This window comes from Gouania willdenowi, chromosome 2 (assembly GCF_900634775.1).
Source record: "Gouania willdenowi chromosome 2, fGouWil2.1, whole genome shotgun sequence".
Taxonomy (NCBI): domain Eukaryota; kingdom Metazoa; phylum Chordata; class Actinopteri; order Blenniiformes; family Gobiesocidae; genus Gouania; species Gouania willdenowi.
This window is the reverse complement of record NC_041045.1, coordinates 3,715,087-3,742,711: the sequence shown is the minus strand read 5'-3', so window position 1 is coordinate 3,742,711 and position 27,625 is coordinate 3,715,087. Positions and strand designations below refer to the sequence as shown.

Below are 27,625 nucleotides of genomic sequence, written 5' to 3'. Positions count from 1 at the left end.
ACTATAATGGAGCGTAATCCAATCAGAACTCATGCGATTATGTGATCTCACGCATTGATCACATCAAATCTGTCTGTGTGCATTTATAAACATTAATTCTAACATTAAAGTTATAAAGTTCACCCATTGAATTTAATGTAATTTCCGTTTTTGGCCACCAGGGGGACCTATTTTTACAGACAATATGTCGTAATGTCAATTTTTTATTTTTAATCTAATATAGAAACATTTGTTGTAAGAAGCGGAACATTTGATAAAAATCTGTCTTCCAATTCATTGCATTTGGCCTAATAGTGTTTTGTGTTTGTCACTATCGGTATCGGCAAGTACACATATGAAAATATCGGTATTGTATCGGTTTGGGGAAAAAAAAAGACACATCGTTGCATCTCTAATATGAATTAATACCAGGTTGATCTTTGGTAACTGAATCTTAAACTCTAAAAATAGCATTTAGTTGACTATAACTAGTCCTGATGACTACATTTTGACTAAAACTAACTTGCATGTTTGTCAAGCGACTATGACTAAAACTAAGTCAAAATAATGTGTTAAATGAACACTGATATTTCACACTGGAGAGACACAGCAAACACAGCTTCCATTACACACATACCAAAACAAAAAAATATCAAAAAGCACCACAAATACAGTAGTTTGGACAGTAGCCCTCTGTAGAAGCTTGTTAATAAAAGGCCAATATAACTTTCTACGCTAATTTATAAGTTTACCTTATTGTCATTGACACAAAGTGACGTCCCTAATAAAAATGATCTCCAAGAGAGAAAGAAGGAAAAACCTGAGGACGTCACATTGAGTCCAATCAACCCTAACCAGCCACACCTGAGTGGAGAATCAGACCTGGAGGGAGGAGGAGGAGCCATGTAACAATGACTGAAACTGTGTATTTCATTGTTAACTTTATAACATTGACAACTTTAGTTTCAATAGAAAAACCATGTGTGCATTTTTGATGAGTCATGAGTTTAATTAACCTGTGCTTTCGCTTGAAAATAGGGCGCCAACCTGGCGTAACTGAGTCAAATTTCATAAAGATCAGTCAATATTAACCAAAATATTGATTTTAGGAATGACAAGAGAGGGATTTTTTTTTTTTTTTTTAAATATATCAAATATCAATCCAAATGCCCTCAAAATGTTATGGAATCCTAAGGTCTATATTTTGGAAAAATGTAGTCAAAATGTGTTTAATCCTGCTAACAGTAAAAATAAATAAATAAATGCAGGTGAAAATATTAATAATTCATAAATCCTTGTGAAGCAACAGATTTTTTAAACATTTATATTTAACAAAATTGTTTCCTGAAAATAGTCAAAGTATGAGGGAAGCTCATTCCCACCAGTAAAAATAAAGAACTAGGAAAACTAAAAGAATGAGGTTATGAGATAGTATCTCATGACTTAGTATCTCATAATTATGAATTATTTTTTATTATTATTTTACTTTTCCTAGTGTTTTTTTTTTTTTAATGTGTGATAATTATGAGATACGATCTCATAATTATGACTTATATCTTTTCATTATTTTTCTCAGAATCAGGATTTTATTCGTTTTTTGTTTTTGTTTTTTGTTAACTGGCGGGAATGGGCTTCCAGGAATAAAGCGTCTATCTGAGCGGTCTTACTTTGAAAACATAACCGGAAGCAGTAAGAGGTGCCAATCAGACTTCACAGTGGTCCTCGTTCCCTTCGTGTCAGCCGAGGCTAACACAGCATCACCGTCTTCCTCTTGCGATACCTTCTCCTACATTTACGTCTTTCTTTTATTTGTTTACCGTCGTTTTTGGACACCTCGCGCCTTCCTGCGAACGCACATCGCCTCTTCCGTTACGTCCTCGCGCTGAAACCGTATCGGGAGCCGCTTCGTGTCGAGAAAAAAAAAAACATCATCCACGACGGCGGCGAGACGAGGCGGAGGCAGTGGCAGTGTGCGAGCACAGCAACGCCCATTTTGGCTCTTTACTGTCTCATCACCAGCAACAAACACAGCCTGGCTCTCTGTTCTGTATGCCGGCCTCCACAGCACACCTCTATCGCATTTATACAGGTGAGCATCTGTTTATCCCAGTGGATAAAACCACCATAATAACCAACATGTTGCTGGTTGTTGTGTGAGTGGAGGGCGATGTGTGGCTGTAAACACATTAGGCCTACATTACTGAATATATCCACATTTAGCACTTAATTATTGCTACTTTACGGATGATTATTATTATTAATAATATTATTATTAATATATACAGCATTTGTTAGATTATTATGCATTTGGTTAGGAGGAGATTTCAGATTTGTGAGTTAAAACAAGCAAACAGTAGGATAATCATTGTCACTAATGGATCAATAAATCATAATAGATCATTGTTTTTTAAGTGTTTCTCACTTAATAATTTGCCATAAGGACTTTAATTATATACTGAATGACTTGCAATGATTTGTTACATACACATAATGTAATAAACTGCAACTTAAGTAAAATGCATATGAATAAATAGTGGGATTAATAATTATCATAATATAATAATAATAATATATCACAATATATTTTAGAGTTGTGTCAAGCAGTAGAAATGTTTGTAAAAATAGAAATTGTTCTTTGTTTAATGTGTGTGTGTGTGTGTGTATATATATATATATAGTGTTTTGCATAATTTGAAAAAGATGAACCACTTATCTTAGTCAAAGTTTTACAATATTATGTTAGTTTATTATTATTATTATTATTATTATTATTATTGTGTGTAATTTATATTTTGGACAAATAAAATAATAAATAGAAATAAAACAATTCAGTTCAAGGGTTTAAAAAATAGTATAATCGCAGTTAAATAGAAACCATGTGAAACTATTTTTTTAATATATTATTATTCATATTATTATTGGGTGTCATTTGTATTCATTTAATTACTTATTCTGGACAAACATATTTTTAAAAAATAAAACATTTTTTTAATTTAAGGGTATAAAATTCCACAATAAAGCATTTCATATGTCTGAAAAGGAGTCAAAAGAAGTATTTTCATTTAATTTGTCATTTGTATTATTTTATTTTAGCTGTGGTGTAATATATGAAATTAAGTAATGTATTATATATCTGACATTTAGCTCATAATAAACACTAAAAGTTGCTGTTTCACACGCAGTGTTTACGTACGTGTTATTTACTCTATTTCTCCTGCTACTACTGTAACACCAACCTGCAGCAGGTGCGTTGCTATGTGACAGACACAGAAACAGTCACAGTGGATTTTAATGGCGCGCAGTAACACACACGAGCTACTGTGTGCCAATGGAAACCACTGGGGAGCCCGTTGCCTAGCAACAGGGATGTACTGTGCTGGTCAAGGCCTGAAATGTAGCAGTCAATGAACGTACAGCGCTTCAGAAAACAACTAATTCATGGTGAAAGCTGCCAAATTTGACTGATTTTATCATCAGTATAATAAAGAATGTTGCCTTACAACTTAAAAAAAAAAAAAAAAATTGTACATGCTTTTTAATACAAATAAATTGCAACATTATCAATTTATTTATTATTTACAATAACAACTAATTATAATTCATAAAATTAATAAAAATAATAATAATTTGCTTGATAAATAAATGTATGTTTTTTTTGTCTATAACTTTATAGTTAATAAAATAAAAAATATATCTTACGTTTTGAACAGAAATTAGTAGTAGAGGGGCTAATATTAGTTGATATATGCTACTACTACTATTTACCCATAAAATAATCCTTATTGTCATGTTGGCACTCACACACAGGAAAACGCATATTATGTACTTTATTCTGTCTAATAATGAAATTTAAATAATAATAAATAACTGAGTGCGTGTGTGATTTGAGTTTTTTTTGGACTCGATTTCAATTAGATTTTGTTTGGTATTAAATAATCATAACAAATATTAATTAGTTATTGTTGGTTGGATGGTTTGTCGGTTGATCAGTTGGATGGTTGGTCAAGATAAGTTTAGAAAAGTCAGGGTAAGATGAGTCAAAATAAAATTAGATGAATTAAGTTTAGATAAGTCGAGATAAGTCAAAATAAGATAAGATGAATTAAGTAAAGATAAGATAAAATAAATCAAGATAATTCTGTGTGTGTATGTATATCTGGCCAATCCATATTACAGGAAATTAATGGACAATCAGGTTTTTCAAATCAAAAGCAGTCAGATTTTTACTTCCTGAGTCAAACCTATTTTTTTAAAGAGATATATTTATATTTGATGGAGTATTTTATTTATTTTTTCTCTGTCCAACCTCGTTAGTCAGTGTCTATATCTAGGTTTCAACAGAAAATACTAGGCGAGGGGATTATTTTCATACCATAGCAGAAACCAGTAGATCAGTTGAAAATGTGCTATGGCAGCAAAATCCTGGTGAAGCTACCTGCCCTTAGTGCCCCTCCCCCTCCGCTTTAAACTGCAGACATCCGCTTCACCCAGCACGGGACGGATTAGCATCAATCTGCTAGCCCACTCACTCACGCATACACACGTCCATCAACACACACACACACGAGACCGTCAGAGTAGGACGAGCACAGGCTAATCCCACAGGCCACGTGTGTGTGTGTGTGCTGATTTATCGAATGTTTACCATGTGTTGATAAATCCTCTTGTTTACAATCAGCAGCAGGAAGTGAGTAATAAACTCTTCTCTCCTGCAGCGTCCACCCCTTCCTCTCAGCCCTGACTCCTCATTCTCTGGTCGGGCCCCCATCACTGCATCCAGCTGTGGCCCTCGCAGGGCGCGGTCGCTGGCGCTCACCTGACAGGTCCCTGGCCTCAGGAGGACAGCCAGCAACAACACGTTCTCTACATGAGGGACAAAGCCACGCAGGTGAGTGCACCTCCTTTTTATTACAATAACGTCTTCAATTACACATGTTTAATTACCATTACAGTTAACAGCATTTTTCCAATTCCAATTTTTTTTCTTCCCTCAAGTCAATGTTCTTAATTGCTAAAGTTCAATTAAATTTAATCACAGTTACTGAGCCCAAAATAAATAACCTAATAAAAGTTAACCTTCCTCTTCTTATTTATTTCCTATCTATTGGTTACCCTGTTAGCCTTTTTGTCAGTATACCCCCAGATTATTATATTAAAAAAAATTTAAATAAATGGTAAAATGTGGGAAAACTTGATATGAAATCTACTTTAATAATTATTAACTACATATGTGTAGAACTGTAACATGGTTCCTCAGTTTTGCGTGAAATTATAATTGACTATTTTTATAGATTTTTCATGGCAATTACAAAGTCAAGTATCTAAACTCACAAATACGACAGCAGCATATATATTTTTTAATTACAATTATAATCACACCATAGTTATAATTAATTATGACTCAAGCAATTACTATTATAATTGACCCCAACCCTGCTAAATACAACAAAGTCATCAAATAACACTAGAGATGTTGAATATTAACTTCTAACTGATATTGTCCGATATTATTACCCTTAGCTTAGCAGTTAGCCCGATACATAATTAATCATGTACAAAACAGGGAACAATGATCTATATTACTGCAAAGAATGGCTGAAACTAATCATAAACACCATCTTCAACTGTAAACACTCTAGTACACGTGTCAAACTCAAGGCCCGTGGGCCAAATCCGGCCCTTGAGAGCATCAAATTCGGTCAGCAGGATAAAGTCAGAATCACAGCAGACATGAATCACTGTGTAAAAATTGCTAGTAATTCAGTTGTAGATACCTCAGTCCTTCCAAATACATACGTTCAATGATTATCCACTATATTTGCCAGGGCACACAGTCTTCCCAGACTTTTCACATTTTAATTGCAAATTGTGTGTGTGTGCGTGTGTTTCAGACTCCCAGGGCCTGGGCAGATGAGAGGAGGAGGGGCTCTCACAAACGCTCGGCCTCCTGTGGGAGCACGGATCAGCTTAAGGAGGTCCGTTTCCAAAACTACAACTGACTATTCTTTCCACTGCATCGCAATGTGACTTCATAGCGCTCGCGTGTGTTTTTGTGTGTGTGTGTGAAATTGTCCAGATTGCCAAATTGCGTCAGCAGCTCCAACGCAGCAAACGCAGCAGCCGCCACCGGAGGGATAAAGATCGCAAGTCTCCGTTCAATGGAAGCCACACCATCATCCAGTCGCAGGTGATTAATGGAGATTGTGTGCATGTGTGTGTGTGTAGCAGTGCTTCTCAAGTGTGTGGCATTTCTGAGATCAATAACCCTGAACAAAACTCCTGCACACGAATAAATTAATAATGAGAACCTAAAAATGTAGCAGAAATTAAAAGAACATTGAATTATTAGACTGAAGTAGAGATGTGACCGGGAACAAAATGTAACATGGGACTAAAGTGCAAAATAATCATTTAAAATTCATTTCCTTTTTTGTTTTCTTAAGCTTTTGCCACAGATTGCAAAAAATTTATCTTAATTTCCTGTATTTTTGACTGCTGCAGTTTTACTTTTGTTTTTTTTGTTTCAATTTTGATTCATTATGAAATATAATGTTACTTGTTCCTCGTTAGTTCAATTAATTTAAAAATGTGTTATTTATCAGGATTATTTGGGGGCAATGGGTGCAGGTGGGACTTGAATGTTCACATTGGTTCAAAGTAGGGAACATGAAAAGATTTTTCTTGCTCATCATGTTATTTTCCTCTATGTAGTCACCTATGCCTAAAACCATCCTGATACCCATTCCTATATCCAAGTCATCGGCTCCGCGCTTCCGCAACAGCGTCGAGGGACTCAATCAGGAAATTGAGCGCATTATTATCCGAGACACCCCGGAGAAGGACGAGACAATCGTGGTGAGTCTCAAAGAAAGCAACAGTAAACCCATTTTGATCAAAGCTAGGATTTATTAATCCTGGTTTTTGACTCGTGTGCTGCTCCATGATTTAAAAAGAGTCACTGATTAATCCCTGTTATTCTGACCTGATTTATGTGAAACTGTGCAACAGCCCCAGGATGTCCCAGATGGGCACCGCGCCCCCCCACCCGTCCCCCCACAGCGCAGCAGCAGCACCCGCAGCATCGACACTCAAACCCCCTCAGGGGGCGGGCTGAGCGGTAACCACAGCAACTGCAGCAGCCGCCCCGACTCCATCTCACCCTCATACCTCACCGTCCTCAACGACACGAGTGGAGGAGGCAGCCCCTATGAGGACAAAGGTTACATGCTTTTACTTTGAAAATACTGGACGACTCTACTGTGCTTTTGCCAGTTTCTTCCGCTACGTTTAAACCTGACGTGGTCCTGATGTTCTCCTTCCTCCTACAGAGCTCGGACCTTACTCCCCACTGCCTAAATACGCTGCCTCCCCCAGGCCCAACAACAGCTACATGTTCAAGAGGGAACCTCCAGAGGGCTGCGAGAAGGTCAAAGCGTTCGAAGAGTCCATGTGAGTGCAAAACTGTTATTATTACTACTTTATTCTGGGAATATTAACACAAACGTATATAAAAAGCTGCCCAGTTAATAACGTAGCGTCGTTAAATACACTTAATGTTAACTATCAACAGTAACCACTACAAAACACAATCTACATGCGACAACGCTTCCCAAACTATCACTCTATAATCTATAATCCCCTCTGGTCTTCAGTCACTCCTCCTAGTAGTGCTGTGTGCGATATGCAGAAAATTTTACATCACAGTATAAGTAGATTTATATCCTGATAACAACATACAGTATATCCTGATATAGTATTTAAAATAAAATGGTTTCTATAAATACATTGGTAAAATGACCTTTTCCTATTTCTGCGATTGTTACGGCCTAAAACGCAAGATTTTGCAGCAGCTTTTTTCAAATATTGTTTCAAAGGTTGTGACTAAGGCTACTTATTTTTTTTTATATTAAGGCTTTATTATTTTCTAATACTTGCGCTGGATTGGTCAATTAAAAAAAAAAAGAAAAAAAACTATTTGTTTTCTATTATTTCATAATAATACAGATAAAAGCAGAAGACCACACATTAAATTACCGATATAAACGATAGATGATTATATCGTACGGTAGACGTTTTTATATTGCACAGTATTACCTCCTAGGCTTATTTCTACCTGGTTGCTATGGCAACATCTCATGTCAACACAAACAGTGCAAACAATTGTTTATATTAGGTAATTTTCAAATAAACTTTATAGGGACACAAATCACTACTAGGGAAAAAAAATCCATGAGTAGTAGTATTGGACCTTATAACGATATCTTAATCAGGTTCATCCCTAATAAAACTGTTTTATTCCCGTGTGTTTCCAGGCCCAAACCTCCAGAGATGATCCCGCCCTTCTTGTGTCCCGATCGCAACAAAGTCAACTTCATCCCCAACAGCGGCTCCGCCTTCTGCCTCGTCAGCATCCTCAAACCCCTCCTCCCGGCCCCAGAGCTCACCTTCCGCCCAGGGATGGCCCTCCGAAGCCACTCTCCATCCCTCGTGCCTCTGTCCACCCAGCCCTGCCTCCTGGAGGAGCCCGAGAGCTTCTGACGGCCTTTAATTGAAGCCCCACCCCCTTCGTCCTGCCTCAATCGCCAGAATCTGTAAAAAAAAAAAACAAAAAAAACAAAACAATGGAGGACACAACTTTTCTGCTCTGAAGAGGGAAAAAAAAGATAAAAGAATTGCCTTCCGCATGCCAGCTCAGCTGTGATGTCTTTACGCGGTTGACAAAGTGCATCCCACTGCCTCCTCACCTCAGACCCTGAGCAGGTGTTTTGCAGCCGTCATCGCTTTCTTCGACCTTTAGTGCTGATTACGGTCCTGATTGTCTGGAGGAGAGAGGGCGAACGGACCAACTCTTTATTTCATCGTATTATATACCATGGCGCCTTTCCACAGACATATCTCTTTTTCTAACTGTAGTTAATAATACTCTTGATAAGAAAAATGCCTTTCATCAACAATACAAAAAAAAAAGAAAGAAAGGCCACTTGTTTCCATGCTGCTGCCAGACGAATCGTAGCAAAACTTGAAAGGGGGTTTCGGAGGAGTGTTTCAAATGTGCCTGAAACTTAAAGAACGCACATTTTTCCCTAAACTGACACCTTTCTCCGATCGCTATGACGCACACCACCTGTGGACATAATCAAGGCAGTGTATTAGCAGTGAAATCCAACCACAAACAAGTGCTTCTGCTAGTAAGGGATGATGAAAACAGGCACGTGTCCCCAATGCACCACATTTGTTTGTCCTTTGATCATTTTTTTCTTTAGTGTATTCCTAAATATAGCCTCGTCCTTTTTTCTCCCTTTACCTTAACACAGATGTTCCCTCTGTCTCAGCTTGTATTGTTCTTTCTAACGCTTCTGAATGGTTTACCCCAGACGCCACCTGTGAACTTTTTGGGCCCTGAGCACGGAGAGAAGCGACTTTGAATATCAAAGGAGCCATTTTCCACCCCTACTACCAGACAACAGGAAACCGAGCACCACAAATCAATCACAAAACACTAAAGTCACTATTATAACAGTAAAGCCTTATTTTGGTGAATGACAACAAACAGAACAAAAAAAAAAAAACCTTGAAAAACATTATTTTTTTTTTTTAAATGCAGTTTTTAATCTCCCCCAACGTTTAAATTCGCTGGAGCCTGAACCCACACAATTTTTAAAAAAAAATTTTAATCTCTGGTTTTTAAACTCTCAGCTAAATTGTTAGCCACACTCTTTAAGTTATTCAGCAGATAATTGGTTTACTTTCAGGTAAGGGTGTCCCAATCCCATATTTAAATGAGTCCGATATCGCCAAATAATTGAGTCTTTGGTTATGTCGGCCTGCGTTTAAAATCTGATATGATATACGTTGTTTGTATTGGATTTATTAAGATATGTTAATGTTTCCTTTATCCAGACAACTTTTATTCAGGAAATGTATTAATCTCCTGACAGGTTTCAACTACCAACTGTCAGCCTTCCTACGAAGCATCTACTGATCGCTTTGATGTGTCCTTTGAGTTCAACATCAAAGCGATCAGTAGTAAATTTCCAAAAAAAAAAAGTTACCTGAATAAGTGAAACTGGAATTATTGATTTATTTAGGTTATTGGGTCAGGGTTTTTTTCATTTTTTTTTTTTAAATTGTAGAAACCCATTGGTTTATAGAAAATAAGACATTTTTTCTCATGCCTACTGTTGTAAAATCGCTTGATCGAGCCTTTTCTAACATTCCACTCTACCAAAAAAAAAGTAATTCAAGTATGTATGATTTGTTCTAGAATCGTATCGGAAGTGAAAAAGTTGTATTGGGACACCCCTACCATCAGGATTTGTTAGACCAAAAACTGAGCAAAAACTTCTGTTTCTGCGATTCTAGTAAGTGGACCAGCTCTCCGTGCTTATTCTCATGTATTCCTGTATTACTACTTAGTCGTGCCTGTTTGCAGTAGGAGAGGAATGTACTGGATTTGTAAATAGCGAGGCACCCAGTGTTGCATTATCAGCTGACGGAAATATGTATCGGAATGCGCCGACAAAGTCTATCATATGACCTGGTTCCCTCCTCTTCCGCTGACTACTGTGAAATACTACGTCCCCTTATTGTGTATAATAATGTATTTATTGATTTATTTATTAGGAAAGGACTCAAAGTCGATATTGTATCAAATTTGTCCCTCTCGCGTTCGAGTGAGGAAGACAAGCAGATATGAAAGCAAGTTAAGAATCTACGGAACGACCAGAAAGAGCAAACCAACAGCTGCTATGTAGCCTCAGTCAAGTGGGGATGATTTCAACCTGTAGCAGATTAGAAGTAGAAAGAAGTGTGGATGTCGTTTGTTTAGTGATCCGTCTCCAATTTGTCTTTTTTTTTTTTCTTGTTTTGTTCCAAGGATCAAATATTGAACTGCTGAGAAACAATCAAACAAGCAGCAACGTGTCCTTTTTAGATGTCCGTTTACAACAGGTAGTTTGACAGAGCGATTTCCTACTAGCAGATTTCTTCTTTTTATCCAAGTATATAAAGAACATTTTTGAAATGAAGCTCAACACCAGAGAAACTGTTTGCTTGTCCAGTTTATTGGAACCAGAACTGCCAAGTTTTCATCACTCAAACCCCTTGGAGTAAAATAAAAAGGCATAATCGAGTATACAATGTGGTTGTGATTTGTTACATTCCTTCATAAGTGAATGGTATAATACACGATGGAGCAGGACACAAGAAAAACAGATGGAATAAGTCAGGATTTCATTAAAATCCCTCCCCCCCACCCCAATAAAATAACATTTCTCCAAACACGAGAGTTAAAAAATAGGCAGTACTTCTTTACTTACAAGGTTGTTGCATCATGATACTTTCTCCTTTTACAGTTTACTGTACAACCCTTATAGCTTTGGATTTCATATAGAAATAAATAAACGTGTGTGTGTAGCTTGGAAAAGATAGGATTTCAAGTAAAACATTCAAATCCTTTCAGCTTTGCACTAGTGTACACCACCTATGGACATGTTTAGAGTAACAAAAGCCACATTACATACAGGTGTTAGCAAAGTAAACCAAGCATCTAGTTTTTTTTCCAGCAGTTATGATTTTTAACTGTAGAAAGGCAAATAATTAGTTGATTTATGTTGTCTAATCTGAAAGATTTAGCGTGGCAGTTTTCCCTTTGAAGTAAAAAGTTAGCAGTATTTCTTTTTTTAGCCAAGTCGCATAAAGTCTCACTTTGACTCATTCCATGTTCCCAAAGCCCCATGATAATTTCTGCTCATCAATAAATATTTAACCGTAATTCCGCAAAAGTCGAGTTAAACATCAGTGAGTAAACAATTAAAAATATAGAGCCATTACTGCCACCTACTGGTACAAGTGAGAATTGATGGCAGTCGGCTGTGTGAATAAATCACAAAATGTCTTCTTTGGTTTTTATCCAGGAAAATAATTGAACAAAGACCTTGATCCACATGCTGAGAAAAACTGAACTAGATAAATAAATCATTATTACCAATTTCTCGTTTTCTTTAGGCTTAAATGAATATTAGCTGGTAGCTAGCTCTTTTGATTAACGTCACTGGCTTTCTTTCAACAACTAAAGTCCCAAACCAGCATCTTAGAGCGATTGATAAAGTAGTGTTTATGGTTTTGTTGTGTAGAGAACAAATATTTAAGCTAATCTTGCATCATCTATGCAGGAAAAGCTCTGTTGATGTGCAAAAAAAAAGTTTAAGTGTTAGACTTTTCCCTACCTCCTAAATGCTCACACTTCCTCGTATGTACAGATTTTTTTTATGGCAATCATAATACGTATTACCAATCATTTGTAGCATTTACTCTGGGTCCCTTTTTCCTGTGCACACATCACACTCACACCCAAACACAAGAAAACATACAAACCAAAAAAACCCGAGACACCAAACAAACGTTCTCACAGACGAACAAACCACACTCAGTCACATGTAGCGATGACGATTAGCTGGCGTAATGTTACACACAGTCTTTGCAGCGCTGGCGGAGCGTCTCTCACCAGTGTAACACTAAGGTAGGCGTGCGTTAGTGCACGGCGTGTCTGCACTTCCTGTAACTTGGTCGATGACGGAAAGAAAGTTGCAGAAATCCAACGTGTTTTGAGATAAACCTTGTGAAAACGCACAGAAATCAGGCGTTTAGGAGCTCGTCGGCGGATCGTCCAATGGCGTCCGGGTTGGAGAGCGGATCCAAGTCAGCGAACAGGTCGAACCAAGCCGACATGTCTTTGGACGCTCCTGGAATGGCTGCGCACACAAGCACGTAAATGTCGTTGAGCTAACATTTTTCATTTGATTCGTTGCATGCTTTAATTGCATCATTAATGGTATTAAACTAAGCGTTTCTGTTCAGGAAGCAGATATAATTTGTTCAATTCTTTTTTTATTTCTGATTCATGTAATTTCGAGGATTCTGCGATACTAACGCAGGATAAAAACGTGATTTTAATCTTGTTATTCACCATTTTTTAAACATTGGGTTGACGCAGATAAAATATTTAATTACACTAAAATACAAAAGCTGAATTAAAAACAGTGGTTCCAAACCTTTTTCAGGTCGTGAACCCATTTCGATATCACACATTTCTGGCAAACAGAGACTTTTTTCTTCTCTAAAAAACTAAACTTTGGTATGAATATTTTCATACACTTTAAATCAAGTAAAACATTTCTAACATTTTGTACATCAGATTTTCTCTGTAATATTAACCCTAAAAGTTAGTTAAGAAAGAAATCAATTGAAAACACAGGTTGTGAATGTACACACATAGTTTACCTTTGGTAGCCGGATTTAAAGCCGGCTGAGCTGATTGGTTCACATCGGAAGGAGGCTGCAAGGGCGGGGCTTGGAACATAGGAGGCGTTGCCCAGCCTGAAAGCGCAAAGAAAGAAATGTTTTAAAGGGATATCCCACACAAAAATGGCCTAAAATATTTCAAATGTACTTAGATGATCTATGCCTAACAAAACGCATTACTTTGCAGCGTATTTGTTTGTTTGTTTGCTTAAAAATGGGCCTATTTTACCATTTCAAAACCTGTTCCAGCATCTTGAAATCAGGTGATTAACATCAAACGGCCCCACTGCCTGTAAACATCCCATTTTTTCTATTGGAGTGAAACATTCAGCCTGATTTTTAGTTAATTTAGAAGCTTTTTCAGTCAAAATTACAATTTGTGCAGCTTTTGGTTGCTCTAAACAATCAGGAAAAATACTTCACTCCAATAGGAAACAATGGGATCACCTGATTTCAAGTTGACAAAACACAAGCTCTAAAGCGGTAAAGTAGTTCCATTTTTAAAACAATAAATCAAATATTGTGCATAATAATGTGTTTGTTAAGCATTTATCTTCTAATGAGATTTCAAAGATTTTAGGCCACATTTGTAAAAACAGTGGCGTGGCTGTGTGCAGCAGTAATCTCCTCCCTCCAGCAGGAGGCAGTGCAGCTGACCTGTGGAGCTCATGCTGTGGTCCAGCAGCTGTGAGGGAAGGAACCCCGTGGGGCTGGGGGGGTTGGAGGGTGGATGAGAGGCGGCTGAAGAAGAAGCAGAAGCAGCTTGAGGCCCGCTGCAGGGTGGAGGAACGGTGGGAGGGTCGAGCGTCCCAAAGGCATCCAACCACTCTCTGCTGAACTCATCACTGCCTCCTGGACCTGGGCTGAGCAGATCTTTGAGGAAAGCCATTTCATTCGACTCATTCTCCTCATCTGGCCTCAGCATGTCTCCTTTAAAGGAAATAACATGTGAGAAAGAGGAAACTTCTGGTTTGATCGAGGGAAGATTCAAGCGAAAATAAGAGGTAAAAAGGCAGCCTGTTTTCTACAAAATCTAAGCTTTAAACTCCAAAGAGGACTGTAATTTTCACTGTAGGTACACCTCAAATGTGAGAGATAGAATCTTAATCACAAAAACACATTGTATGATTTTTTCATTAATAATTGGCATTTTATTGCATAAAATAAATATTTCATCACCTACCAACCAGCAAGAATTCAGCCTCTCTAATACTTGTTTTATGGCATAAAATTAAAATGTATTATTTGAAAAGCATTCAATGTGTTTTTGTAGAATTTGTTTTGATATTCTGTCTCACACAGTTGAAGTGTACCTATAATAATTGCAGACCTCTCCAGTCTTTGGAAGTGGGAAAATTTTAAAAATCGGCAGTATATCAAATCATCATTTTCCCCATTGTATAAACTGCTGCTTCTTCACAACAAAAACTATTTTATTTGGTTTTTCATCAACATAAGGTCAACATTGGAGTGAAAAAAGTGTAATATTCTACTGTAATTAAGATTAGTGGCATCGAGGTAACAATTCTGAAGAGTTTTGCGCAAAAAAAGCAGAAAGTCCTCCAACAGCATTGAGTCCCAGAGGCAAAATAAGGGGAGAAATCTGCAGAGAGGAGCCCAGTAAATCACCCAGAGAGGACAAATAAAAGGACCGGCCCAGGTTACCAGAGACAGCTGGCTGTGAGGGGCTGGGATGAAGGCTTTGGAGCCTTCTGGGCGTGCTGTGGCGCCCTGACTGAGGAGGGGGAGGTAGGAGTGGGATGGTGGTGGGAGGCAGGGGCAATGGCTGGGGTGTGTCGTAGGCCATGAGCATCAGGTCGTCATTAGAGGCTGAAGAAGATGTGGCAGCTGAGGGTCAGAGGTCGTTACAGTTCACAAACCATGTGTGAACGCACGACACTACTTACCGATGTCAGTCCTGGGGCTTTGAAGGTCACTGCTGAAGGGCAACGCTGCACGGGACAAAAAAAAGCACTGTTAGGAAAAGTCGCTTCAGACACTAGAAATTAGAGGTTGTTGGTGCAATTTTTCCAAACAACAACTCCTTTCTTCATACATAGTCTTTTTAATGCACAGCGAGATCTGATATACTGTATGACTCATACAGTTTAATGTTAAATGGTCAAAGATCAACTTATGTGCTGTTAAAGCAACACAACACAAAGCCCAGAACTTAACAGCAAAAACCCACTATTGCTTCTAAAGATGCATATTTATTTTTCAATATGCGAGAAAATATTGAGAATATAGTCTTGCTTATTTGCTTAAACGAAGAGTAAATTGTCAGCATTCAACAGTTTATTCATTCGGCCAAAGAGAAGAGGTTATATTTATTTGTTGAACTAACAATTACATAAACCGGCATTTATTCATTTGTTTATTTGTCTGCGAGCAAGATTAAGTCAGAAGTGCGTAACGGATTTTGAAAAAATTTGAACCTAATAGACCTTCCATCATGGAAGATTTCATTAAAAGGGGATCCAGATTAATACAGGGAATCCGCAACAACAAAAAAAAAAAAAAAAAAAAAAAATCCTTTCTCTCTCTTAATTGGCACAATCTCTTGGTTTGTAATTGACCGATGTTTATGAGATTTGACTCAGTTATGTTGGGTCCGTTCTTCAATTAAGCCACTGAGTTTAGTTCAGATTGAATCAGGATTGTACAATTTGATGCAATTTTTAGAAATAAAAAAATGCATTCTTGTACATTTTGACCCACTGTATTTTTATTAACGGGGATGAAAATGTCTTCCGAGCCTTTAAAGTGTGAATGATTATGATACGATGATCGGGCTCACTGATCCAGCGAACTGCCAATATCTGAACTAAAATGAGTTGGACACCTCTGATGATCTGTGTTTCAGCCTGTAGGGGGCAGTACAAACCTGTATCACCAGCACCAGCTGACAGCTTGTCTTCATCTAAGGACAGTAAACTGAGAAGGAAAAAAGGGAGAAATATTTCAGCCCTCATGGATGCAGGGACAGAGTTTGATGATGGCCCCTCTGCTTCCCCACCTGTCTGTGTTGCCCTCCTTCTTTTCCTCTCGTTTTGCTGACTCTATGTGATCCAGTGGGTCCCGCAGGTCCTGCACAAAACAAGGGCTATTTTCAGCTCTGCACTTGTGTTATCAAACCACTTACAGAGGCCAGCACCACAGGGCCAGATTATCACCTTTAGGGTGGTGAACTGGTACGGCACATGTCCTTGGAAGGCCTCATGGATGCCTGACATGGTCTTGGCCGTCCTCTCCCAGAAGTGCAGCAAAGTGGTCTGGGGTGACAAAGAACTCTCAGAGGTGAGCGGAAAATATACTGACAAACTCCAATAATTAATGTAATCAGGTGTGGTTATAAACATGTACCTGGTAGGTGCAGAGAGAGTGGGAGAGCATGTTGCAGCGGCTGGCTCCCAGCATGTCCACCTTCTGACACACGTCGTTCTTCAGCTTCTCAAACTGGCTTTTAGTCCCTCTGACCTGAGCTTGGACCTGCAGCAAAGAAACCAACCAGAGGTTAGTCTATCAGTCTCACTTCACCTGAAGTCTCTGCTGCTCATGCCTTGCGGAACTTTTCCAGCTGTTTGTAAGTGTCTGGGTCGAGTTCCTGAGAGACGTCCTTCATCCACAGCAGGGCTCCTCTGTACTCTGTGCGGGACTTCTCCATGCGGCCGACCGTCAGTAGCGTGTCTGCGATGGCTCGCCGCCGGAATGTTTCCACCTCCTGCTGCAGGCGTTGCAGTGGCGGGCACAGAGCCATCCTGGAGAAACACACCGAGCGCAGCCAGGGTTAGGGTTCACCTCACACTCTTATTGGCTGCTTTCCCTTTTTTTTTTTCCCACAGACCTCTGCTTGGCCGAGGTGCACAAAGCCTTGCTGGTGGCGTCCATCATGTTTCCTGCCTTGGTGCGGTCGTGTTCGCCCTGGAAGCGCAGGAAGAGGCCAAGCTCGTTCTCCTCCTGGGACAGGCCTGGATAAAAAAAAACACACATCTGTAAGACTTAAAATACGAACACAAACATGGACACTTTTGAAATCCTTTGCCAACATAGAGAGAAAAGAGAGGGAGGATATAATTTAAGAAGGGGACATAATTTAAAAAGCGTTAGTGTTTGAACTACATAGAAAAACATGTGAGTATCAAAAACCGTAGGTGTTAAATTATGGAATAGTTTAACAGATGAAATAAGACAGTAAAAACATGAGCAACTTTTAAAAAATATATATATACAAAAAAACAATTTAAAAAAAATATAAAGCTGAGGAGTAGCATATTGAAACAGTGTCTGCGTTGATCTATGTGTATTATATATATATATATATATATATATATATATATATATATATATATATATATATATATATATATATATATATATATATATATAATGAGCTTATAACTGAAAACAAAGTAAATAATATGTAATCATATAATTGAAAAAATATAGTATATTTAGTAGAGTTATAGCAACAAATATAAATTTGGTTCATTTACACAATATAGGGGAAGTTTTCACCTTTATCAATATAATTTTTATTGTATATGGGTAGTTTTCTATAATATTACTGTATGTACATTGTTTATGTATATAGATGTATGCATAGGTGTTTATATATACAGTATGTGTGTGCAAGTGCATATATATACAGTATATATATATATATGTATATATATATATATATATATATAACTAGCTTACAGATGAATTGGTTATACTGGTTATAAGAGGGGTAGGATTAAATAAGTCAGACTTCTTAGTCCTTTTTTGACCGTGTAACTAGTTAATTGAAATCTTACTGTGTTTTTGACTTGTTTGGTGATATTCCTTTTATTTTATATGAATTTTTTTTACATGTTCAAAAATAAATAAATAAAATTTAAAAAAAAGAAAAGCAAACTGTGCATCTTTTGTGAATAATTAGACATTTTTAGGTGGAATAACGTCTCAATGACGTTGGGGGGGTGAAGCACTCACGTGTGATTCTGTGTTGGTATTTCTCAATCACCTTCAGCAACTCTGTGCACGTGAACTGAACAGAGCGGAAGAACTGCAAAGACAAAGAGAGAACACTTCAAACCAACAGCTTTCTCAACAGGTAAACAAGTACCAGTACTATAGTGGTGATTAAAAGGCCCATCACTCACATGTCTTATTTATAGCCATTATTTTCTTGAATTTCCTTTGGAACAATTACTTAAAGTAAAATTTTGGTTTCAGAATTCCGTTTTGAAAGTAATTGGTTACAAGTTTCCCCAAACGTGGTTCTACAGCAAGCCATGTGAAAGGACAAAGGGACAAAATGGAAAGCGGACAAAGTCATTGAAACATAATCTGGATGAATGATGAAACTACTGCGACGGTACATCTCGTACTTGGCCGCCTGTTGTTTCTCAAGGTGCACAAATGAAATAAAGCCAATAAAAAATATAGTGTTGTGCGTATGAAGCAGGTCTAAATGAGCAGACCTTGCTCCAGGGTTGGTCCTGTTCATAGTGATGAGATTACCTACGTCAGGGCTATTCAATTAATTTGGAATTGGGGCCAGTTCATGAATCTTAGGCAAAATGAGGGGCCGGAGAATATGGGTAATCACAGCAACAAATAAAGAAATTACAACAATAACATACTTAAGGAATCAATATATTTAATTTTGTTAATGCAGAACAATTTATGGACATAAATCCCCACATGGACTACTACTGTACTAACTTCCGTCCATCCTGAACATAAATCAAGTTACCTTGACAATCAGTCCAGGTCAGCCATATCACAGATATTTAAGATTGGACTCCAACAAAAATAAAACCAAAGTGCATAGTAAGGTACAAAAAATAATTCTAACATAACAGTGCATGGTATCATAGCAAGGCAATGTATTTCAAATAGCAGTTTAGATGAGCATATCAGTTGTAAACATTTTAATTCATTTAACTGACAAATAACTATTCAAAATACTTCAACAATAATCACCTCATCAATTTTAGCCCTGCTAACATGAAAACAACAAAATCATTAAACAGTCACTTAGTTGACCTTTCTTCACGTCATTTAATTTTTCTTATCTGCCTATATTGAAATTGAATCAGACACCTCAACTTTCAGTTCAGTTGAACAAAACCATATCAAGAAAAAACATTAAGTATGAGGTGAATAACATGTTCTAAATTGCAGGAGTATACGGTTAAAAAAAAACAACAACTCATCACTTGTTTGACTAATATGCCTGTTATCTTGCATGTCGTTTACCAGCATTTGCTAACTAATGAGAGAAATGGCATTTTTTTGACTTAGCAAGAGCAGTGAAGTCAGGTGTATATGTTGACAGGGCAATGCGCAAGCAGTGTTGCAGATTCTGGTCAGTGAGGGATATGCGGTTGTGTGTTTTAATGGCATTCATGTGTGAGAATGACGACTCACAAGTGTATGTTGAGCCAAACATTGTCAGAAGAAAAAGTGCAAGACCCCTTGAGTGTGGAAATTTTTCTTGGCTGACTACATGGGTCCAGAATTTTTCATAACCTGCCTGCTGCAATGACTGTTGCAAGTCATCTGATGACTGAATGTCAATGAGTTCCAGCTGTAAAAAACTCTCATCCAATGATGGTACTAGCTCCTTTCCTTTCAATGCAAAGTCTGCCTCATCATTCACACAGAATGGGTCTTTAACAAATCTCATCACTTCACTGGAGATGCTGAAATCATCAAACCTGGTGGCAAAGTTGTTTTTCAATGAGTCAATAAAGCCTGACATCACCTCGGTAATTTGCAGGCCAGATTTCCTTAATGTGGGGAAGTGGAGCATCTTCTCAGGACAAAGATCAGCAGAGAAGAGTGAGAGTTTTCTTTGAAAAGCACGAAGTTTCTCCACAAGTTCGAAAACTGTTTTATCTCTGCCCTGCAACTCCATGTTGAGCTGGTTCAAATGATAGAAAACATCACTCAAAAAGCAAACAGTAGCATTAAACTCATTATTTCCCATCAGCGACAGAAACTTGCCAGCTTTTTTCAGTTTTGAAGACTGGAGAAAAACCAGAATCTCCTCTTTTAGTTCACAGAAACGTTTCAGTGCGTTTCCTTTGCTAAGCCATCTAATGTCATTGTGAATTAGCAAATCTTTGTATTCAGCAGACATGTCAGCCAACAGCTTGCGGAAAAGACGGTGCTGTAAACTGGAGGTGCAACGGATAAAGTTTATAATTGCCATGACAGAGTCCATGGTCTCTTTCAACTCACCACTGAGTTTGGCACACAGAAGGCTTTGGTGGATGAGGCAATGTAGCGATCTCATCTGCGGAGCCACGGCTGCCATCCTCGCAGCAAGACCCTGATCCCTGCCGACCATCGAGGGCGCGCCATCCGTCACCAGCATGTTTATGCGCGCCAAATCCAAGTTGTTCTCCTCAAAGAATGCACTAATTTTGGCGAATAAAATTTCACCGGTGGTCTGCCCCTCCAGAGGAATTAGTCCAAGCAGATCCTCATGAAAACATGCTCCATCATAAAATCGCACATAAAGGCACAGCTGTGCGACATCACTGTTGTCGGTCGACTCGTCCACGGCCAAAGACATCACCTCAGCCTTCCTCAGCTTGTCCATAAGCGTCTCGAAAACGTCCGATGCAAGGGACTCGACTCTCCTTATATTTGACGTGTCAGATATTGGAATTTGCCGGATTGAATCAATAACGCTTTTTCGTGTTTTCTCATCTGTTACCACCTCTTCAATGGATGCCAGCATACACTCTTTGACAGTCTCCGAGTCTGTAAACGGCTTTTTCTTTTTCCCCAATATCCATGCCACCCGCAACGATGCAGCTGTTGCTCTCTCTTGATCCGTACAAGCCCGGAACAATATCCGCCGTCTTTGCTCATAACACAATGTAAGACCCGATATCTTCTGCTTCCGAGCGGCAGAGCCAGGTGGAAAAGTAGTGTTAAATTTAGCGTGCGTTGTGTTGAAATGTCTTCTCAAATTATACTCTTTACTCACGGCGAGGCACTCATTGCAGATTAGGCACACAGGATTCGCATCGACAGCAATAAATGCATATTTCTCTGTCCATTCATTGTTGAACTGCCTGTTCTCTGAGTCAACTTTTCTTTTTTTTAAAGTAGAGAGAGACATTTTTCTTGTTAGCCAACCTTCATGCTAAAAAGTCCGGAAGGTCATACCGCGGCGCTGCCAGTGGCGATTTTTAATTGGTCACTTGCGGTCCCCTAAAATACATGTCCGGCTAAAACAGGTAGATTCGGCCTGCTTTTATGCACGATTTATTTTTTAATATAATTAGCCATTGTCATGCACTATATGACTAGATACTGTATGTAATGATTACAGTACACTCTGAGGGCCGGTATAAAATTCCTCAGGGGCCGGACCCGGCCCGGGGGCCGCCATTTGAATAGCCCGGACCTACGTCAAATGAAAGAAGATAGGACTTCTAATCGTTGTTCTGCCCTGCAGCTCTCAACATACACTCATTTATCTTTGTGAAATGCTCGTCATCCAACAGTTTAAGATCAAATCTCCCTCCAGATCTGAAACCACTATAGTTTGCTGTTAATGTACCCATGACAGTGCACCTTGTTCCTCAAACTAGAGCACATATAGCCCTGCGTTTCAGTCATTTTAACTCCATTGAGTTTGCATCGCCAGTGGAAAGTTTGTGTGTGTGTTCAGGGTGGGAATGGAACAGATTGTAATGTGGAAATCAAACCCTCACTCTCCATCTGGGAAAAATACACCAATTGACAGACACATATCCATATAACGTCTATTACTCCGCCCTCTTAGGACAAATAATTCATGGCCAACAGATTGATTAACTCAGGTTTATAAAAAATTTACTTATTTATTGCAAATTCAAACATTATCATTTTAAAAAGGTGAGAAAAAAAAATAATGTTGTTTTGTCTTTTGGATCCAAAAGATGTTCAAATTGTCATGAAAGATCATGGGCAACTTGCTTCTAGCTTTGGTTACTTATTACCTGCAGAACAAACAGTTTCAGAATGCAGACCAAACACCTGTGACACCTCCTGCTGCTGCTCGAGAGCCGAGTAACTCATGACAATGAGACTAAAAGCAAACTCAAGGCAAGCTCTCGGTTCTCTCAGTGTTGACCATAGGCAGCTTAAAATCTAATCTGCTCTGCTGGCTTTTAAGAGGCGGTGAATCAACATGAAAACATGAACACAGTAAAGGCAGACAGTCAGACTTCTCTCTGTATGCTAGCGTCAGCACAATGTCCGCTTACAACTGGCGGCCCCGGGGGCCACAACTGGCCCTTGGTCTAATTTTGTGTGGCTCTTAAAGTAAATGCAAAAAAAAAACAACTCCAAAAACAGACAGTAAAATACAATAACGGACAAAAGAAATAACAAAATTAGCAAAGAATATACAAAATCAAAATAAATATACACAAAATGACTCCAAGAACGTACAAAATAACAGAAATACACAAAACACAACAAAAGAAACACAAAAAATACACCAAATGACTCCAAACACATACAAAATGACATAAATAGAAAAGTATAAGAAAAATACACAAAACAAATAGCAAATATACACAAAGTGAGCAAAACAATATAAAAAATGATAACAAATACACAAAATACTCCAAGAACACACACGAGAAAAAAAAATATATACAAAATGACAATACACAAAACCACTACAAAACACAAAATTATTCCAAAAAAAAAAACCACAAAAAGACAAAGTTAAACAAAATGACTCAAACACACAAAATGACAAAAAAAACCCCCACAAACTCCAAAACACAACAAAAGTACACAAAATTACTCCCAAAACACAAAAGAAATTAGACAAAATTAATTTGAAAAAATACAAAACTAACCCAAAAACACAGAAAATTACAAAAATAAAAAGGATAACAAGAATACACAAAACAACAGCAAATATACACAAAATAAACAATAGAATATACATAATGACTAGAAAAATACACCAAACAAAAACAAAAATATGCAAAATGACTCCATTTGTTGTTTCCTGTATTAATGTTCAGATCAAATCATGTTTATGTGGCCCTCACTGTAATAGAAGCTGTATGTATAATACACAGTAATACTGTATATGTATTTATTTTGTTTTGTTTGTTTGTTTCTGGACAGAAGCCATCTGCAGCAATTCTTGTTTATTGTAATAGTTTTTTGTATTATTGCATTTGTAGAAAATATATATATATATTTTTACAAGTCTTTAAAACTTGATAAATGTTCAAATAATTAATTAATCATATATATATATATATATATTTTAAGAGATATGTGCAATAAGATGATTTAATTCTTTTTTTTTTTAACAATAAAGAAATATGTAATAGCATCATTTGGGCACCGTGCAATTTAATTTTGCACTTTTGATAGTTAACACACTTTAATTTTAACTATCAGGTCATTTTAGTGATTTCTTTATTTTCAAAATGTGTGTCAAAAACTACACAAAATAATGTAAAAAAAAAATACAATAATATTTCTTAAACAAGTGACTGAATATTAGACATTCATGACATGCATCCTGTCGTGTATGCCACTGCACTATATATAACTTCATCAATCACAGACTGGTGAGCCCGTACTCTCCTACCTCCAACTTGGCGTCCAGGTCGGCGTCCGACGCCACCACGTACTCGTCCTCTTTCTTTCCCGTGGCTTTGATCAGAACCTGCTTGGTGTTCCAGAACTTCTTCTGCATGCGAGCCATCACCGAGCTGTCTTCTCCCAGCACGGCTCGCCCGCTGTTCAGCATGTCCTCTGCAAACCTGCCCACACAGACACTGCTGTTTGATGCTCTTTTAAACACCGACACGCTGAATTCAAATGTAGAAACTGGCAATTTTTTTTTTTATTGGCCATGGCTATTGATACGGAAATGTAGGAATAGACTCCCAATCTATTCATACACAGCGCCCCCATTGGCCAGTTTAGGTGACGTTATAGGTGCACCACAGGACTTAAAGTTCCATCAGTTTTATTTTAGCTCATATTTATTTTTTTAGCTACCCTGCTAACCCTTTTATTTTAGCCCTAACATGAAAAAAAAAAATTTTCTTGTATTTGCACATGTATTTTTAACCCTAACCCAGGAAATACCATAAAAATTTTATTTTTTCACATATGTATTTTTAAAAGATGAAATTTGCCGTGTTAAAAATGTTAAAATTAAAAAATATATATGACAAAGGTGGGATTCAAACCCACGGCAGCAGAAGAAAGAATTCTTGTATCACTCAGCCATCTTAGCACGATGATAACCGAGGCAATTCCTTTTTTATTTTAAAGAAATTTCTGTTGATATTTGTCAGTTCGAAATAAATACATTTAAATTCATAAGGAGCAGCATTTGTGGGATTTTTAACAATATTTTATTACATTTTTGCTTCAAGTCCAAGATTTCTTAATGTACTTTGGTGTGGGTTTGAATGTGTTTCTATTTCAGTGTCTGCATTTGTTGTCATATGGTAACACTACGTGTAAGGCAATCAGTTTTCTTTTTCTATTTTTTTGACGAATGTAATGAAGACGTGATATGGTTTAAATTTTAAACTGACAATTCATGCCAGTCTCTGTTTTTGCCTTCTACTTGCGGAGTGCCATTTTTTTTTCTTCCCTCAAATGTTTTTGTTTATCTGCTTATTTACAGTCGTTGAGTTGAAAAGTATGCTCAGAGGTTAAGTCAATAAACTGGAATTAATTTTGCGTCGTCTGTTGTCTCTTTCCAAAATACCGAATCGTGTCACCTCTAATAGTTGGTGTGGTGTGTACACAAAAACCTTAAGTAATGACACTTTTTCTGAACCTATTTGCTTGAAAGCATCATCTCGCCACCAATAACGTCAACTCAAACTCTACAATAGCATAAAAAGGAAAAAAGAAAAAAAATAATAATTTGGCGATGTATTTTATGCTGAGATTAGGACCGCACAATTAATCGAATTTGAATCGTGATCACGATTTTGGTAGCCGTGATTAAATTAACCTGGTGGTCCGCAATATTTACACGCAGTATTTATTTTGTTAGCCTTTGATACATTATAAATTCTTGGGTTATTCTTTTTTTTTTTTTTCATACATATTGTTTGTTTAAAAGTGGTGCAATAAAAAAAACACAGATTTTATTTCCTAACATGATAAATAATTGCGCTTATAATCGTGATTACATTATCAATCAATATAATCGTGATTATCATTATGGCGATAATTGTGCAGCACTTGGAATACATTGTATCGTATCGAATTGTCAGATTCATGGCAATCGTGTACACCCCTAAATGTATAATTGTACATTACAAATAAACATACATGTTAGATTTAGTCATACCTGTCCATCATTGGATGTCCGCCCTTTTCTCTGCTGCCAATAAAACAAAAAAGAACACATCAGTGAAAGGTTATAAATGATTTTTTTTTTTTAAAGAAAAACGTAATTTCATTATGTGCGATGTGCTAACAGGCTAAAGTTGCTAATGTAAGACACCTGCTTGTCCTCAGCCAGCTGGCTGTCTGTACAGGTGTTCAATTACACCGAAAAACGACACGGAAAAGCATAGCTAGCCCTCAATTTGTTGTCGGTCAACACCGAGAATAGAATACCACAAAATATTATGAATTAACTTAAGAATAACCTCGCAGTTGACGAAAAAAAAAACCCGAGCCCCTGCAAGGTGTGTATGCTAGCAGCAGCAGAGCTAACAGCAAGTGTCGCATCTTAAACTGACACCAAAACAAACTGTCGTGTATTTTGTTAAAAGTCTACTTTAAAGCTAACTGGGCTTCGCTTACCTGTGTTAATGCTTGATAAGGGCCTCAGTCCGAGCATCTATGCAGCAAAGCTCGGCTATGATTCTCTCCCTTCAGCCATTATCATCATCATCATCATCTGAGTCACTAACAGGATATGCTGAACACCTGCTGATGCGCGCGCCGAACACCAGGGGGCGCTACTGCGGCTGCGCAGACAGTCACACAGACGCAAAGATCGTCTATTGCAGCGGTTCTCAGCACTGTACCCTCTTTCTCTTATTTCTGAATCCGAGTACCACAGAGCATATTAATGGAATGAATGTGTGATAACACACATTTTAAAGAATTTTATTTTGTAAATAAGTGGAATGACACTGTATTTAGTGCCTCTGAATAGATTTATTTATATAGTTTTTATATTTTCATGCCACTGTCGCTTGATGTGGGACCAAGACAGACCCTTGTATTTTCAGTTCATGTTGTAATCAACATAATTTTGTGTGTTTTTGGTGTCATTTTTGTGTTGTTGTTGGTATTATTTAAATTATTCTCTCTCAGTGTGTGTGTTTTGATTGTTTATTATGTCATTTAGTATGTTTCTGTTATGTTTGTGTATTTTGTCTGTTTTTTTTTTTTTCCTATTCAGTAGATTTTTCTCTCATTTTGCGTGTTTTTGTTGTCAATTTTGTGTTGTTGTTGTTGGTATTATTTAAATTAATCTCTGTGCGTGTGTGTGTGTTTTGTTTCTTATGTCGTTTTGTATATTTCTCTGTTATTGTGTATTTTATTTTTTAAATATTTAGTATATTTTTTCTCTTTTTGTGTGTTTTTGTCATTTTTGTGTAGTTGGTATTATTTAAATTAATCTCTCAGTGTGTATGTTTTCGGTATCGTTTGGTTGTTTCTGATGATCATTTAGTATGTTTCTGTTATTTTTGGACATTATGTTTTTTATTATTCAGTAGATTTTTCTTTCATTTTGTGTTTTTGTGGGTTGCTGGTAATATTTATGATTATCATTTTTAACTGAAGTACCCCCTGTAGTGCCATTGCATACGCCCGTTTGAGGAACACTGGTGTATTGTTCACACCGCCTTTCACTGAGCCTCCTTCATATTTGGTTGAAATTGTTTTAAAAAAAAAAATCTATAATTTCAGGTGGAATGTCTTCATTTGAACCAAACGTCTAAAAAAAAAAAAAAAAGGAATGAGAAATTCTGATTTTGATTGTAGTGAATATTAATTAAATGCCTTGTAAAAAAGGAACAGCGTATGTGATCAGCATTCTCTGCCTGTGTGGTTTAACCTGTTAGAGGAAGAAAAAGCAGTCTAGAGACAATTGTCTGTTTCCTTTTGAGCCCAAAACATGAGGAAGTTAATCTTGAAGGAAAAACTGTAAACAAATGTACAGTCAGTTGTGTTTTTATTACATCACATATGGTGATTTTTGACTAATAATGTGTATTTTAGCCTAACGTTTGTGTAAAAAACAAAACAAACTTCAACTGTAGTCCATGTCAGCAACGAGTGCTCATTCTTTCTCACTTTTTGTCAACAAACTCAGGAATGA

The 27,625-nt window shown here is 37.4% G+C and overlaps 2 protein-coding genes across 4 annotated transcripts; one reads left to right on the top strand and one right to left on the bottom strand.

Moving 5' to 3' along the window:
- The first annotated feature begins 1,673 nt into the window (after positions 1-1,673).
- fam117ba (family with sequence similarity 117 member Ba) lies at positions 1,674-11,110 on the top strand. The gene is made up of 8 exons (XM_028470708.1): positions 1,674-2,068; positions 4,695-4,867; positions 5,871-5,954; positions 6,056-6,166; positions 6,691-6,834; positions 6,988-7,198; positions 7,308-7,428; positions 8,292-11,110. Exons 2-8 carry the CDS (start codon positions 4,847-4,849, stop codon positions 8,515-8,517), a joined length of 918 nt encoding a protein of 305 aa, XP_028326509.1. The 5' UTR covers positions 1,674-2,068; positions 4,695-4,846; the 3' UTR covers positions 8,518-11,110.
- ical1 (islet cell autoantigen 1-like) lies at positions 11,024-26,236 on the bottom strand. 3 transcript variants are annotated; one of them, XM_028470666.1, is made up of 15 exons: positions 26,095-26,236; positions 25,634-25,666; positions 23,900-24,074; positions 18,259-18,331; positions 17,129-17,252; positions 16,844-17,042; positions 16,648-16,773; positions 16,458-16,556; positions 16,301-16,371; positions 16,169-16,218; positions 15,189-15,233; positions 14,947-15,111; positions 13,939-14,211; positions 13,261-13,356; positions 11,024-12,731 (listed from the first exon to the last, which is right to left on the bottom strand). In XM_028470666.1, exons 2-15 carry the CDS (start codon positions 25,642-25,644, stop codon positions 12,616-12,618), a joined length of 1,623 nt encoding a protein of 540 aa, XP_028326467.1. In that variant the 5' UTR covers positions 25,645-25,666; positions 26,095-26,236; the 3' UTR covers positions 11,024-12,615. The 3 variants fall into 3 exon arrangements, with proteins under 3 accessions (XP_028326467.1, XP_028326477.1, XP_028326486.1); XM_028470676.1 differs by having other exon boundaries at positions 25,634-25,663; positions 26,095-26,220; XM_028470685.1 differs by lacking the exon at positions 14,947-15,111.
- Positions 26,237-27,625: the final 1,389 nt, after the last annotated feature.